Genomic DNA, 14,404 nt, shown 5'->3' on the forward strand with positions numbered 1-14,404 from the left:
TAAGCCCATTGACATTCAAAGTGATTATTGGTATAATTGGATTAATAGGTTTCATATTTGCTATTGTTTTCTCTTTTTGTTGCCCCTGCTCTTTGTTCCTATTTTTATCTTCTACTCTTTTTTCTGAGTTTCGTGGTTTTATTTATTTTTATTTTTTAAAAATTTTATTTATTTATTTGACAGAGAGAGACAGCAAAAGGGAGCACAAGCAGGGGGAATGGGTGGGGATAAAGCAGGCTCCTTGCAGAACAGGGAGCCCAACACAGAGCTCAATCCCAGGACCCCGGGATCACGACCTAAACCAAAGGCAGATGCTTAATGAGTGAGCCACCGAGGTGCTCCTGACTTTCATGATTTTAACTGAGCACTTAAAATTATTCTATTTCCTCTCTTTTCTTAACATATCAGTTATATTTTATTTTTAACTTTTTAAAAATGGTTGCTCTAAAGTTTTTAGTATACATTTATAATAAATCCAAGTCCACTTTCAAATAGCACTATATTACTTCACAAGTAGTTTTAGTACCTTATAATAATAAAATAATCGAATTCCTCCCTCTTTTCTCCTGTATGTTTGGTGTCATTCATTTCCCTTACATGTAAGCATATATCTGTATATAATCATATATGTATATATAAGCATACATAATTTAATATATTGTTGGTATTATTGTTTTGCTCTGTTAGATCAATTAAGAACAAGAAAAATAGAAGTTTTTATTCTACCTTCACTTATTCCTTCTTTAATGTCCTTCCTTTTTCATGTAGATCTCATTTCTGGAGTTAAATTATTTTTTTCTCTCTAAAGAACTTTTAACATATTTTGAAAGCAGGTCTACTAGGAACAAATTTTCTTAATTTTTGTTTGTCTGAGAAAGTCTATTTTTCCTTTATTTTTAAGGTTATCTTCACAAGATACAGAATTCTAGATTTGTGTTGTTTTTTCCTCTTAACACTTTAAATATTCACTTGACTCCCTATTTGACTGCATGTTTTCTAAGGAAAAGTCAAATGTAATCCTTTTCAAATTTTTACTTAAATTCTAGTAAATTAGCATATGTAATATTAGTTTCAGGGGTAGAAGTTAGGGATTGATCATTTTCATATAACACCCAATGCTTATCATAACAAGTACCCTCCTTAATACCCATTACCCATTTAGCCCATCCTCTACCCACATCCCTCTATTAACCCTCAGTTTATTCTTTGTCCTTAAGAGTCTCTTATGGTTTGCTTCCCTCTTTCTCACTCTATTATTTCCTTTCCACATGTTCATCTGTTTTGTTTCTTAAATTCCACCTATGAGTGAAATCATATGGTATTTGTCTTTCTCTGACTTATTTTGTTTAGTATAATAATACGCTAGCTCCATCCATGTCATTGCAAATAGCAAGATTTTATTTTATTTTTTAATTTAATTTTTTTAAGATTATTCATTTGACAGAGATCACAAGTAGGCAGAGGCAGGCGGGGTGAGGGCGGGTGGGAAGCAGACTCCCTGCTGAGCAGAGAGCCAGATGTGGGGGTCAATTCCAGGACCCTGAGATCATGACTTGAGCCAAAGGCAGAGGCTTAACCTACTGAGCCACCCAGGTGCCCCAAGATTTTATTCTTCTTGATAACTAAGTAATATTCCAGTGTGTGTGTGTGTGTGTGTGTTTATGTATACCACATCTTCTTTGTACATTCATCAGTTGACAGCTTTTTCTATTGATAGTTTGGCTGTTATTGATAATGCTGCTATGAATATTGGGATGCATGTACCCCTTTGAATCAGCATATTTGTATCTTTTGAGTAAATACCTAGTAGTGCAGTTGCTGGATCTTAGGGTAGTTCTATTTTTAACTTTTTGAGGAATCTTCACAGTTTTCCAAAGTGGCTGCACCAGTTTGCATTCCCACCAACAGTGCAAGAGGGTTTGCCTTTCTCTGCATCCTTGGCAACATCTGTTGTTATCCTGCTCGAAGGTAATTCTTATCTTTGTTTCTTTTTATCTTTGTCCTCTGGCTTCTCTCAAAATGTCATCTTTGACTCTAATAGGCTTATGTGTCGTTATTTTTGGCATTTAGTCTTCGCGTCTGAGCTTCCTGGATCTGTGGTTTGGTAGCTGTTCTTAAATTGGGAAAATTCTCAGTCATTATTGTTTCAAGTATTTCTTCTGTTCTTTTTTTTTTCCTTCTCCTACTGGTATTCTCACTGTGTGAATGTTACACCTTTTGTAGTTGTCCCACAGTTCCTGGATACTGTTTGTTGTTTTGTTTTTCAGCCTTTGTCGTCTTTGTTTTTCAATTTTTGAGGTTTCTATTGATATATCCTCAAGCTCAAAGATTCTTTCCTCCGCCATGTTCAGTCTAGTAGTAAGCCCATCAAAGGCATGATTCGTTTGTGATCTCTAGCATCTCTTTTTGTTTTTTTTTTTTTTTTCTGAGGATTTCCATCTCTCTGCTTATGTTACTCATCTGTTCTCACATGCTCTCTTTACCCATTTGAGCCTTTTGCATATTAATCATAGTTATTTTAAATTTCTGATCTGATAATTCCAATATCCCTACCATGTCTGAGTCTGATGCTTGCTCTTTCCTCAAACTGTGTTTTTTGCCTTTTATGTTTATGCCTATGTTTTGTAATTTTTTCTTGATAGTGGGACATAAGGAACAAGGTAGAAGGAACAGCTGTAAATAGGCCTTTAGAAATGTGGTGGTGAGGTATGGGGGAGGAGAAGCACTTTGTAGTCCTAGCATTAGTTCTCAGTCTTTTGTGAGCCCGTGCCTCTGGACTACGAACTTTCCTTTTTCAAAATTAAGTAAATTTTTTTATTGCATAGGCTCCTCAGTTGTTCCCCACACTTATGTCCAATATGACTAAAGCCAGCTAGGATTTGGTATTTTCCTTCCTCGGATCAAGTAAGCACTGATAAAACCCCAGCAGGTGAGGTCCTGGCTCAATAGTTTCTCTTGAGGGTGGACCTTGCTAAGAAGAGCACAATTACTCTAATGTATTTTGAAATAGTTTCTTTCCTTCTGCCTCTGCCAGAAGCAGGAGGGGATTTTTGTCTAATATTAGAGTAAAAACCTGGTTGATAATCTCAAAATAAAACTCATACAATTCTGGGAACCCCCATAACTGGCTCCACCAGACATTTTTAACTCTTGGACTTGTCCACTTGGAGCCTGCAACAATTTGTGAATTTTAGTGGTGGTTTTCCTCTCTTGGCACTGTTTCCCGTGGTTTCCAGTTCCCACATTCCTTCTCTGGTAAACTGGGGATTTCTCTATTTGCCTGTTGATCTCTCCAGTTCTGGGGGTAGCAATTTGTCCTGCGACCTCATTTCTGTTATTGATCAAAAACGGGCTATTGATTTTTTTTTAGTTTAGCTTTTTACTTATGGTTAGGATGGGTGACTTCTAAGCATGCAGAACCAGAACCTGGACGTGCAATGCAGTCTCTACCACTTTTCTACACAAGAGTTTTCCTATCTATAAAATAGGGATTAGAATTCCTCCCTTGTAGATTTTCTGTGAAGGACAGAGGATATTGTATATAAACATGCATGGAACAAAGCAAAAGTAAAAGTTAAATAAATATTAGTCAAAAAAGGGAAAATGGTATTTTTCTGACTTTGCTCCTAGTTCTTGAAGGAAGGGAGTGTTTTGAATGCCTGTATGACAACCACAGGTTGTCACAGCCTGCGGCCCCTCCCAATGCTCACACTGCTTAGGATTGCTGACCTCCTATCTAGTCCCTGAATGTCCAAGGGAAATTTACCATAAGGCCTTTGCTCTGCTGTTTCTTTTGCGTAGAACTTTCTTCACTTAGGTACCTACATGACTCCCTCCTTTATGTTAGTTGCGTTTTTCCTCAAATGATTTCTCATGGAGGCTTTGTCAGAGCACCCAGCTTTGCATTCACCCCCAATGGCCTCTACCTCTGTCTCAGTTATATTTTTCTTCATAATGCTTATCACCACTAGACTATCTCTATCTCTATATCTATATAGGTTTTTTTCTTTTTATTTTCTCGCCTGACTGCATCTCTACCCCCACAGCAGGAATTTTTCGTTGCTGAATCCCCAACTGCCAGATCCTGTGTCTTGCATATCATAGGTGTTCAATAAACTCAAGGAATGAATTATGCAAGAGCACATGACAAATTAACCCAAAAGAGGTAATAAATAAGATTTATAAATGGAGACTGGCTGCTTTAAAATATTTGAATCCTCTTTCTGCACCAGTACTTAGATCTTATCATTCCCCTCACTTCACTACTTACTGAAATGTGACTTCTAGAGATTTGATGCACAATAGAAATAAAATAGGTAACCTGCTTTATATTATGGGGCCACAAACAGCACTGACTGAAAATAGAACTATAAAGAGCAATTAAATCAAATGTCTTCATTCCTTGGTAGCCAGTGACATCCGCTGCTGTAATTTTTGATTTCCCTTCTCGCTTGGACCTAGGACTTGGAATGCATATAAAGATAACTAAAATGCCTACTGTTGTTGGAATACAAGAAGGCAATTAGGGGATATGGATACAGCCTCACGTCTCTTAGAATTGTCTCATTGTCTGTGACAGCTTCCAATGAGAGAGACAAAAAGACCCATATATTCCTAAATGGTTATTAACTCGGGAACATAAGGCGGAGAAGAACGGTTTGCTCCCAAGGCCCACTCGCACTGGAATAATTAGGGTAGTGCAGACTGCCGGGGCCCTGTCCTCTTCCGCTGAGGTCTCACCTGATAAGAAGCAGCTAGGAAAGAACTGAAAACTTGGAGAGATTTGGTCTCATCAAAATCTGGCATATAAACCTGAAGCCAATACTTATTCCTGGGCTCTATTCCTGAGAAAAATCACAGCTTGCTAAAAATAGAGTCCCCACCGTCCTGTAGTGAAACCTCTTCCCTCACCTGCCAAGTGATGTTAAATGCACTCCTCTCTCACCAAACTTTGAAAGTCTTTTCACCTGCCTTGCTATTCTTGTATTCGGATGTTGTCATAGTGACAGAAGTCTTATTCATACTGGTGGTATGTTTGTGACATGGTCAGTCCTCGTTTTTCAGCATATTGTTTTCCCTAAGACTGCACCTTAAGGCAGATTGCCATAAAATGAAATCCGACTGGCTCTACCCTGTTGTCATTATTGATTCAGATTTCATGAGAAATTGTGAAATGAGCAGAGAAAGGTGCTAAAAACAGATGAATAGCATGTTGGGGCTCAGCCAGGTGATCAAAGGAGGGAGAGTTTTGCTGCAAAACAGCAAAATGTGAAAGTTACTAATTCTTGATTGAATGTCTACAGCAGATTAAAGTGGGGCAATCAATGATTAGATTTTTTGTAATGTGAGTGATGCCAGCCTCAGACAAGTAAACAAGTCTTTTCCTTGAACATTGGTCTCATTGCACTTTGCTTTTTTTTTTTTTTAAATCTGGGAATGCCCATCTTTTAGTACTAAAATGCCCAAGTTCTCAATAAATGCTTTTTGAATAGTAACAATAAAACGCTTCACAACCTTTAACCTTTTCTTAAAAAAAAAGACATCAAAATTTTCACTCAAGCTTGGAAAATTATGTTTCCACAGTTTTGTTTTTAATGAATACAGTTCAAATTCCTAAGTAATTATGTGGAGAAATTCACAAGTCTGATATAATTTGAAATTTCAGTGCACATTTACAATCTGCTTTCTGAAATTGTAATTGTCTGTATTCACTGTCATGGTTGAAAGAAAGCAAGATATTAAATATTTTTTTAAATTGGTTTGGATATGAAAAGTGGTATCACCCAAAATAGAGAGTGAGATAAATAAAGCTTAAATAGAATAGTAACACTAGTTAACTTTTATAGCTTGTTTATAATATAGCATGTACTGTGCTTTACAAATATTAGCTTATTAAAATCTCCTAAATATGGTTTGAGGTAGTTACTGTGATTCTTTCTGGTTCATAGGGAAGGGAACTGAAGCTTAGAGACATTAAGCGATGAGCCCGAGTTCAGACAATTCACCTTCAAACTCAGGCATCCTGGCTTCAGAATCAGTGCTTTTAACTACGAGGCATGTTGCAGAAATCAAAGCAAATAGAAACACAGTCAGTTACCTGGGGTGATAATTGAAGAGATAGGGCACATTATTTCAAGATTCAGGCCATTTTGTCCTAGAAATTATACTACTGTTGAACAATGGTAATTAAATATTTAAGCTACTTTTGATTTCAGGAGAGAAAATGTGTAACATACGTAGAGTTTAGTATCATTTTAAGAAGTTGTTTGGTTCAGAATTGTAATTTCAGGGGAAAAAAGGCTACGAGAGATCAATTGCTCACTACCAGTTCTTTGCTGAGCATAAATGTGGCAAAATGGTGGCCCTTTTATTTCTCAGTCTCTCCTCTCCTTTTTACCGCCAAACTGCTGTTTCAGGTGAACACCTTTTACTTGGGCTATCACAGCAGCCCCCAGATGGTCTTCCTACGACCTCAATTTGTTCTCTACACCACTGCCAGGAGTACCTTCACTAACCGGTGGAGAAAAAATGCTGTATCATCATCCTCCCCATCAAGAGCAATGATTGCTGTGAACTTGGAGTCATACACTAGGCTGCCCACCCAGTGAAAGCTAAGGTTCCTATCCCAGCAAGAACTTTATACACATGACTCATTATTCTCTAACATTGCTCTTTTTTTTTTACATTTTAATTCCAGTTACTTCACATACAGTAATATTAGTTTCAGGTGTACTATTTAGTGCTTCAGCACTTCCATACAGCGCCTAGTGCTTATCCCAACAAGTGCCCTCCTTAATCCCCATCACCTACTTCCCCCATCCTCCTCACACCTTCCCCTCTGGTACCCATCGGTCTGTTCTCTATAGTTAGTTAAGATCTCAAGCATTGCTCTTCAGGGATTCCATGATCTGTCACCAGACCAGCTGGCTGCCTCACCTGGCATTCCACAATTTACCTCAGCATCCACACTCTGTCTCCATTACACTTCACCTCGCGCTTCTCATGCTTCGAATACTCTCTACGTTCTCCCCCTCTCAGCACACTCTTAATTATCTGGGATACTATACTGGAATATAGAAGACCTTATGATGTGTCCACCATAGACAGCCCATGATTAAAACCTCGTTATATAAGCTTGGGAACAGTGCTTAGCTGATTAGAATCTCAATTTCATCACTGGTCAAATGAGGATGATAACGTTATTTATTTTACAGGATTTTTATAAAGATCAAATGAGATAGTGAGTGTAAAGAGCTCGGCATCCAATAAATACATGTTCCTATCTTCAATCGCAGATTGGCCCTCCTCACATTTCATTCCCCATCCCCCAACCCAGTGAGATTTTGGATATTCCTCTCAGTGTCCCTGCTGCAACCAGGGGAGAGACCTCTAAGCTCGTGTTATTATTCGGCTCTTACCTGTTTATTGTCTGTTTCCTTACCTAGACTGAGAGTTCCCAGACTTAAGTAACCTGGGCAACTCATTAAAAAAAATGCTCCTTCTTAGTCCAGTTAAATGAGAGTCTCTGATCTGGTATATGGTCATGGTTTATAAAGTTCCTCAGGTGATTTTAATATTCAAGCCCGGACTGTGGATTCCTTCAGAGCGGGATTCATGAGTCCCTACTGCCGTGACGGAGCTGGGATGGAATGATTGTTCAGTGTGTGCCCCAAATCCAAATGAAGGCATACACACGCAAGATGGCCGGCTCTCCAGGTCTTCGGAATATACATTCAATAATCTTGAACCCATTTAATTATAAAAGTGTGATACCCAAATGAGCATCTTATTGATAAATTTACATTTATACGATGGTAATCAGTACCTATGAAAATAAAGACATGATTTAAGTTTTCTCAAAGTCTAAATGTTTCTTCAGGCAATTTCCAGTCTCCTTATTTGTGGGTTCAGTGTTTTTGTCTGTTGTTTGGTTCAGTGTTTTTGTTTTGCTTTCGTTCTTCTGGGTCCCCAAGTCAAATGGGTGAAGTGATTTTAACTTCCTACAGGGTACCTAAATATCTAGAGCTGAAATTAGCTGTTTACTTGCCACTATAAAATTTCCCACTGTCGGCTATTATGTATAATCGTATCCCTTTTAGCATTTGTTTTGTTGCCTTCCTCTTGGAGTGTATATGCAGATTTATATTTAACCTTCCTGTGTTCTTTGTTTTTAGTGGTCCATCAATAATTGTGTTTAGCTGTAATATATACAGCACCTTGAGAGAAGAGGAAGAAAGGGACTAATGGCATTGAAAGCGATAGCTGTATCAGTTTGTTAAAATTAACTTTTCCCCCATAATGTCTGGTGGTGCTTTCTTTTCAAAATGCTAAATGAAAGGTGAAAGACAGTAAAATGCTTCTTTTCATATAGTAAATGGTATCAGAGCACCAAGAGTAATGAAATCAGCTTTCTTACCTAAATGCAGAAATTTTTAAAGTTTATTTTCAGTAGGATTTGCTTTCAGGATGGCCTCTAGACAGTCAGCAGAATGGTGGGGAAGCAAAGTAGATTCCTATCTTTGCTGGTGAAGAGAATCATGACTTCAGTACCTCCATTCTGGCTTAGGAATTAAAATGCTATCAGCTTAGCAAAAATAAAGAAAACACATCACAATTGTGTCTCTAACTATTGTGGGGTGGGGGAGGGATTCCCAGGTTAGATATTTTTATTGAAATAAAAATGGTGGATTCTGGGACTGTATTTAATTTCTTTACAAGGTTATTTTCTCTTAGGTAATCAGCTCGGACGCAGGGTCTACTGTTTCCTTCTGGATGATAGACACTGGGCAGAAAACCAAACAGTTTACTGGTTGCCATGGCAATGCAGCAATCAGCACTATGGCCCTTGATGCAAATGAGACGCGGCTTTTGACTGGCAGCACAGATGGGACCATAAAGGTGAGAACGCAGTGATGTTTTTCTATCCAGATATGAGGAGGCTGAAATACTATGTGAGGAGACATAGCTATAGCTATATTTGTTTTCGTCTTTTTGGCCGTGCAAGAGGAAAGATGAGAGGAGAAGACTTAAATAACTCACACCATCTAATAACAAAGCTGTTAGGGGTGAGAAAAAAAAAAAAAAAAGAAACCTCTGTGGAAAAATGAATAAATGATTTTTCTGAATAAATTATTTAACATAAAAACACAACTTGGCTTACTTATTTCAGAAAGCCTGTTCCAGTGTTCTGGATAGAGGATTACTTTGGGGAATAAGAAGTCCAAGTAATTTTCCTATGCTCCAACTAATATCTCTAGTTTTCTTTTTCTCAGTTTATAAAATGAGGAATCAGGGCAACAAAGAAAACTTTTTGAAATGGCATAGATTCAAATTTGAGGGCAAATGAATATTTAAAATCAACCCATGTTGTAATTTGCACTTTTATGTGAAGGAAAGTGAGACAGTAAAGAAGAATCGTAGGCAGAACAATCATTATCTTAGTTATTACCCTAAACTAACAATATTTAATACTTCCACTTTTCTTGTTTTGTAACCATTAACTAATTTCTTCTGGGAGAAAGGTGCTATTACGCTTTGTGAACATGATCAAATTTTCATGCAAAGCTTAGATACTTGATATGTGAAGTCATGCCTGCCAGTGAATCCTCTCTGCTCCCCTCAGCTCTGAGACTAATGATAATCCTTGATTGGAGATGGCATGTGACACTTGGAGGCAACAGAAGGCAGTTTCCCAGAATAAGCTTTGAATGGTTCTCAAACTTCTGTCATAACTAGAATCAGGGCGTAGTCATGAAGTATGCCTTCCATGGTCGGGCGTATGATGCATGCTGGTATGCTGCATGGGAGGGTAAGGGAAGTTCTCTGGATATGTGGGTAGAACATGATATGAGTTGGAAGCAAGACCTCCGGGGGATTCCAGGCTGGCTACTGTCAATGTGAAAAAGGTGCTATGGTGGGTTGCAGTGAGAATCTCTGGGAATCACCAGAGCGGGGTCTCTGGGAAGGTTAAATGGCAGGAGGTAAGGACTGGGAGCTTGGGTTTAAGTAACCTGGTTTCCAGAACTGGTAAGACATATGCCAGTAATGGGACAATTCCAACCGCAGAGGTCAAGGTGGAATAAAACAAGAAGAACTGGAACTGGAATTTTAGACTGACTTAAGCAAAAGGAGCACATGAGTTTCCCACTTACTGGTTCTGGGGTACAAGACTGAACTGAGAAATGAGACGAGTAGACTAGGTTCCTTTCTACCCCTTTCTTGGAAAGTAACAGGTTCTAGAGTCCAGAGCAGGGCAGATTAGCAGATGGTTGGTGAAAGCTTGCAGATTGTCCCAGCTAAGGGGCTTCGTTGGACCTGGGGACCATCGGATCTTTACAATACCTATTTGTGGGTATTATTTTAGGTGGATTTGGTAAGAGCCGTGTTTAGAGGAAAATGCAGTGATGTAGGTGAAGAGCATGTGTACCCTTCAACATCTCAGCTCAAGACTTGCATCATCAAAGTTAATGTGAATTTAGTAGAATAATCACAGCTTTTGAAGATATATTTGTCTTTATCATAATAGCACAACAGAATTCTGAAATTTGGCAACCTCTCTCTAAGATGCATCAATCAGGGTTGAGCTGTTCATATGCTGTGAAGAGACAAGAATGAATGACATTTTCCAATCTCATTTATAATTTAGGATACCAAACCAGTACGTATGTCATCCAAGATTTAAAAGTATTGCCCTATTTATCACGGTTTTGAAGGATCTGATTTTTAATTACTTAATGTTTTAAATAATTAATCCAATCATACAATAAAATTTGAAATATCAAAGAATTACGCAGTAAGAAGAAAGTTTCTTTCTCACCTCTATTCATGGCTCCTCCCCTGTAGCTACCACTGTTACTTGTTTCTCATACATCCTTCTAGCCAAAGGACAGCATCTGTTTCTTAAAGGCAGCCCAATATTTATGTTGTTCTGCATTTTGCATTTTTCTATTGTAGACACTGAGTCAAATGAATGCATACAATAATAATAATGTTAGCTCACTTTTATCACATGCTGACCAAGAACCAGGTACTGTTTTAAGCACTTTACACATATACACACACACAATGCACACCCTCACCACACCTCCCCCCAACATATGTATCTATATACTTAGTAATATTATCATGTCAATTTTACAAAGGAGGAAACGGAAGCCCAAGGAAATAAAGCAAATTGCTTAAGGTTCCATAGCTGGTTCAGTTTAGGCAGAGCTTAGAATTATAGAAATGACATATTCTACTTAATGGCTACATTCTGTGCTACTGTATAGATATTCCATATTCTGTCTGTTCAGTCCCAAGTTGATTCAGGTATTGAACTTCAATAAATAATGCTTCAAGAATATAAAAATATTCAAAATATGTCTTTTCACACATGTACGTGCCTCTGCGAGATGATTTTCTTGAAGCTGAAAGTCAAAGGGAGTCTAGTCAAAGCGTATATGCAATTTAATTTTGGTAGTGTCTACTTGCCCTTTGTCGATGATACACCAATGATATTTTATGGCAGTGCTTAGTTTTAGCTGCTGGTGACCTAATGATGTTCTGTTGTAAGTTCACCCACTGGGCCCGGGTCCTTACTACCTGCCGGAGGAAGCAAACTCAAAGTGCTTGTTCCTCTTATAGATGAGGTCTGGCATCCACTATCAACAGGACATTTTCCTGGGAGAAGATGGGAAACCTACCTATAAGGACTGTGTTTCAGGCTCTGTATTAGATGTTTAACCCTCCAAATGTCCCAGAGGAGTAAGTGTCCTGGGTTGTAAGTAAGGAAATTGGAATTTAGAGACATACACTTAGAGAAAGAACCAGGGTTTCAACAGACTCCAAAATATGGCTCTACATGATTTTAGCCTTTCCCTTAAAAATACTTATTTAAAGCTTTCAAATCAGCTATTATTGTTATAATTTTTAAAAATTTTATTTATTTATTTGACAGTGTGAGAGATAGTGAGAGAGAACACAAGCAGGGGGAGTGGGAGAGGGAGAAGCAGGCTTCCCGCTGATCCTAGAGCCCAAGGCAGGCCTTGATCCCAGGACTCTGGGATCATGACCTGAGCCGAAGGCAGACACTTAACTGGCTGAACCACCCAGGTGCTCCTGAATCAGCTATTATTAGACTAAATCGATCAGGTTATAATTAGAATAACAAAAAATAATGAGTAAATTTAAATGGTGAAGGGATTGTCTTAATTATGACATACCTAAGTGAATCAACCCTTGTCCAGAATATAAACACCAAAGTTTAAAATAATCCTATTACACTGTGTTATTTTACTCATGGAAGAAGACATTTTCTGTTCTTGTCTCAAAGGTGACTTAAGTTTTTCTCTTGAAGGTATGGGACTTCAGTGGATACTGTCACCACACACTAAATGTTGGGCGAGAGGGAGCTGTGGATATTTCACAGATCCTGGTTCTTAAGAAGACGATACTGGTCACAGGCTGGGAGAGGTATGGTGTGCTTCATGCAAAACTGTAGGAAGGCTAAAGGAGAATGTTTGTATTTGAATCAGAATCTTTTTTTTTTTTTTAAAACTTTTAAATAAAAAGTTTATTTGAAGTAAAGTGTAGGTTTTGAATCGGGATCTAAAAGAGAAAAGAACATAGAGATCTTGACTGATTCTGAGTCATTAACTTGCTGGTGAGCTCAGTGAGTGAAACTGCTCAGATTAACTGAATGCTTAGTGCCTAAAACATTGTAAGATCGCATAGCTCAAGCAGCTCTGAGAGGTGTTAGGAGGCTTTCTTCTGGCTTTTGGACTCTTTTTCTTTAATCATTCCAGACAGGGTCATAATACCATTTCCAAAAGTTTCCTAGATTTTATAGTCAATAAATTCCTAATGTATAAATTATATTCTTTCAACGATAAAGGGAACTCATTTCTTCCTCTATTGTTACTTATTTTAGATTGCAGCAAAGAGGAAAATAGGCTCCGGAATTCTGTATTAGCTTTTCCTTCATATCCTTGCAGACAGGGGCCTTTCACGGCCTGCTTACTGTTCTCGAGGAGCAATTCTTCCATTTCATTATAAGGAAAATTACTTCTCTTTCTTGTTCTCCTGAGAGAACTAAGGGATCGTAAACAGGACCTTTTCTATGGCATTGTATAAGCACTAGGAAAATGAAACTGTGATATTTGCAAAAAATATATTATCCATAAATTCAACAGTTCATAAAATATGGCTCTAATAGGTTATATGCCCAACATTATTCACTATGGAATTTTGATCTTCATGATTTGAAGCTAGGATCCAAATCAGATTTTATAACTAGAAAATTAGCAGTATATATTTGGGGACTTTTATTGATCACACGAAAGACTTTCTCTTCTAATGCAAATGTGCATATGCAGACTAGAAAACATAGTGCTACTTACAGCCTGGTTTTCAAGGGTAGTTTGACTGTAAAGAAAGAAAGTATAATCCAGATTATTCTACTTGATATCAAGAACGAATTCGGTAATCCTCATCTTTGAAAGAGAAGGCTTCTTCACATCCTAGGAACACTCATGACCCATTAATGACTTATCTCTCAGTAGACTATAGAGTAAGTATTTCTATCTCGGGCTGTGGTAATAAGTCAGTTTGATTCTCAAATGTTATGGCATGGTAGATGTGAAGTATACAGCGGATCCAGCTGAAATTTTGAACATCACAAAAAAGAATTTTAAGAATTCATCAGTGTAAGTCAAGAGTTTGAAGATACTGTTTTCTTAATTATATTTTTAAGATATCCATAGTTAGAAATTAGCATCAAAGATAAGGATTTTTAAAATTTTTTATTTTTTATTTATTTTTAATTTTTATACAAGTCAGTTTTAAAAGATTAGTGAGTAGAGTCCTTTAAAGGGATTAAAATGATCCCTTGATTTAAAGGGACACCTGGGGTGCCTGGCTGGCACAGAGTGTGTGACTCTTGATCTCTGGGTAGTGAGTTCAAGCCCCCAGTTAGGCATAGAGTGGAAAGAAGGAAGGAAGGGAGGGAGAGAGTGTGGAAGACAGGGAACACCTGATGTTCTGCTCTCTCTGGACGGGTGGTGACTTTCTGTCGTCTTGGAGAGGGAGCTTTGGGAAGACTGAGTGGAGAGAGGGAACGGTTACCACTCCTTCCATCTTTCCCCATATTTTCCATCTCCCACAAGGTTTTCAGGATTTGGATCCCTAGTTGGAAGTGAAAGTTGAAGAAATACATTCTCAATTGTATTATTTCACTTTCATATTGGTAGATTTAAAAAGTTTATTTCTGTGGTGACTGGGTGGTTCAGTCAGTTAAACCTCTGAATTTGGCTCAGGTCATGATCTTAGGGTCCTGGGCTCAAGCCCCGGCACCTGAGAGTCTCTTTGTCCCTCTCCCTTTGCCCCTCCCCCATTCATGCATGCTCTCTTTCTCTTAAAATCTTCA

General features: G+C 38.0%; 1 protein-coding gene across 1 annotated transcript in view; it reads left to right on the forward strand.

Moving 5' to 3' along the window:
* Positions 1-14,404, forward strand: part of WDR49 (WD repeat domain 49) — a 134,507-nt gene that overhangs the window by 65,380 nt on the left and 54,723 nt on the right. Inside the window, exons 9-10 of the mRNA XM_059388061.1 lie at positions 8,734-8,898; positions 12,338-12,453. Coding sequence (XP_059244044.1) covers positions 8,734-8,898; positions 12,338-12,453 — 281 coding nt within the window. The remainder of the gene's footprint in view (positions 1-8,733; positions 8,899-12,337; positions 12,454-14,404) is intronic.

Source organism: Mustela nigripes, chromosome 2, assembly GCF_022355385.1.
Source record: "Mustela nigripes isolate SB6536 chromosome 2, MUSNIG.SB6536, whole genome shotgun sequence".
In the NCBI taxonomy this organism is placed as follows: Eukaryota; Metazoa; Chordata; class Mammalia; order Carnivora; family Mustelidae; genus Mustela; species Mustela nigripes.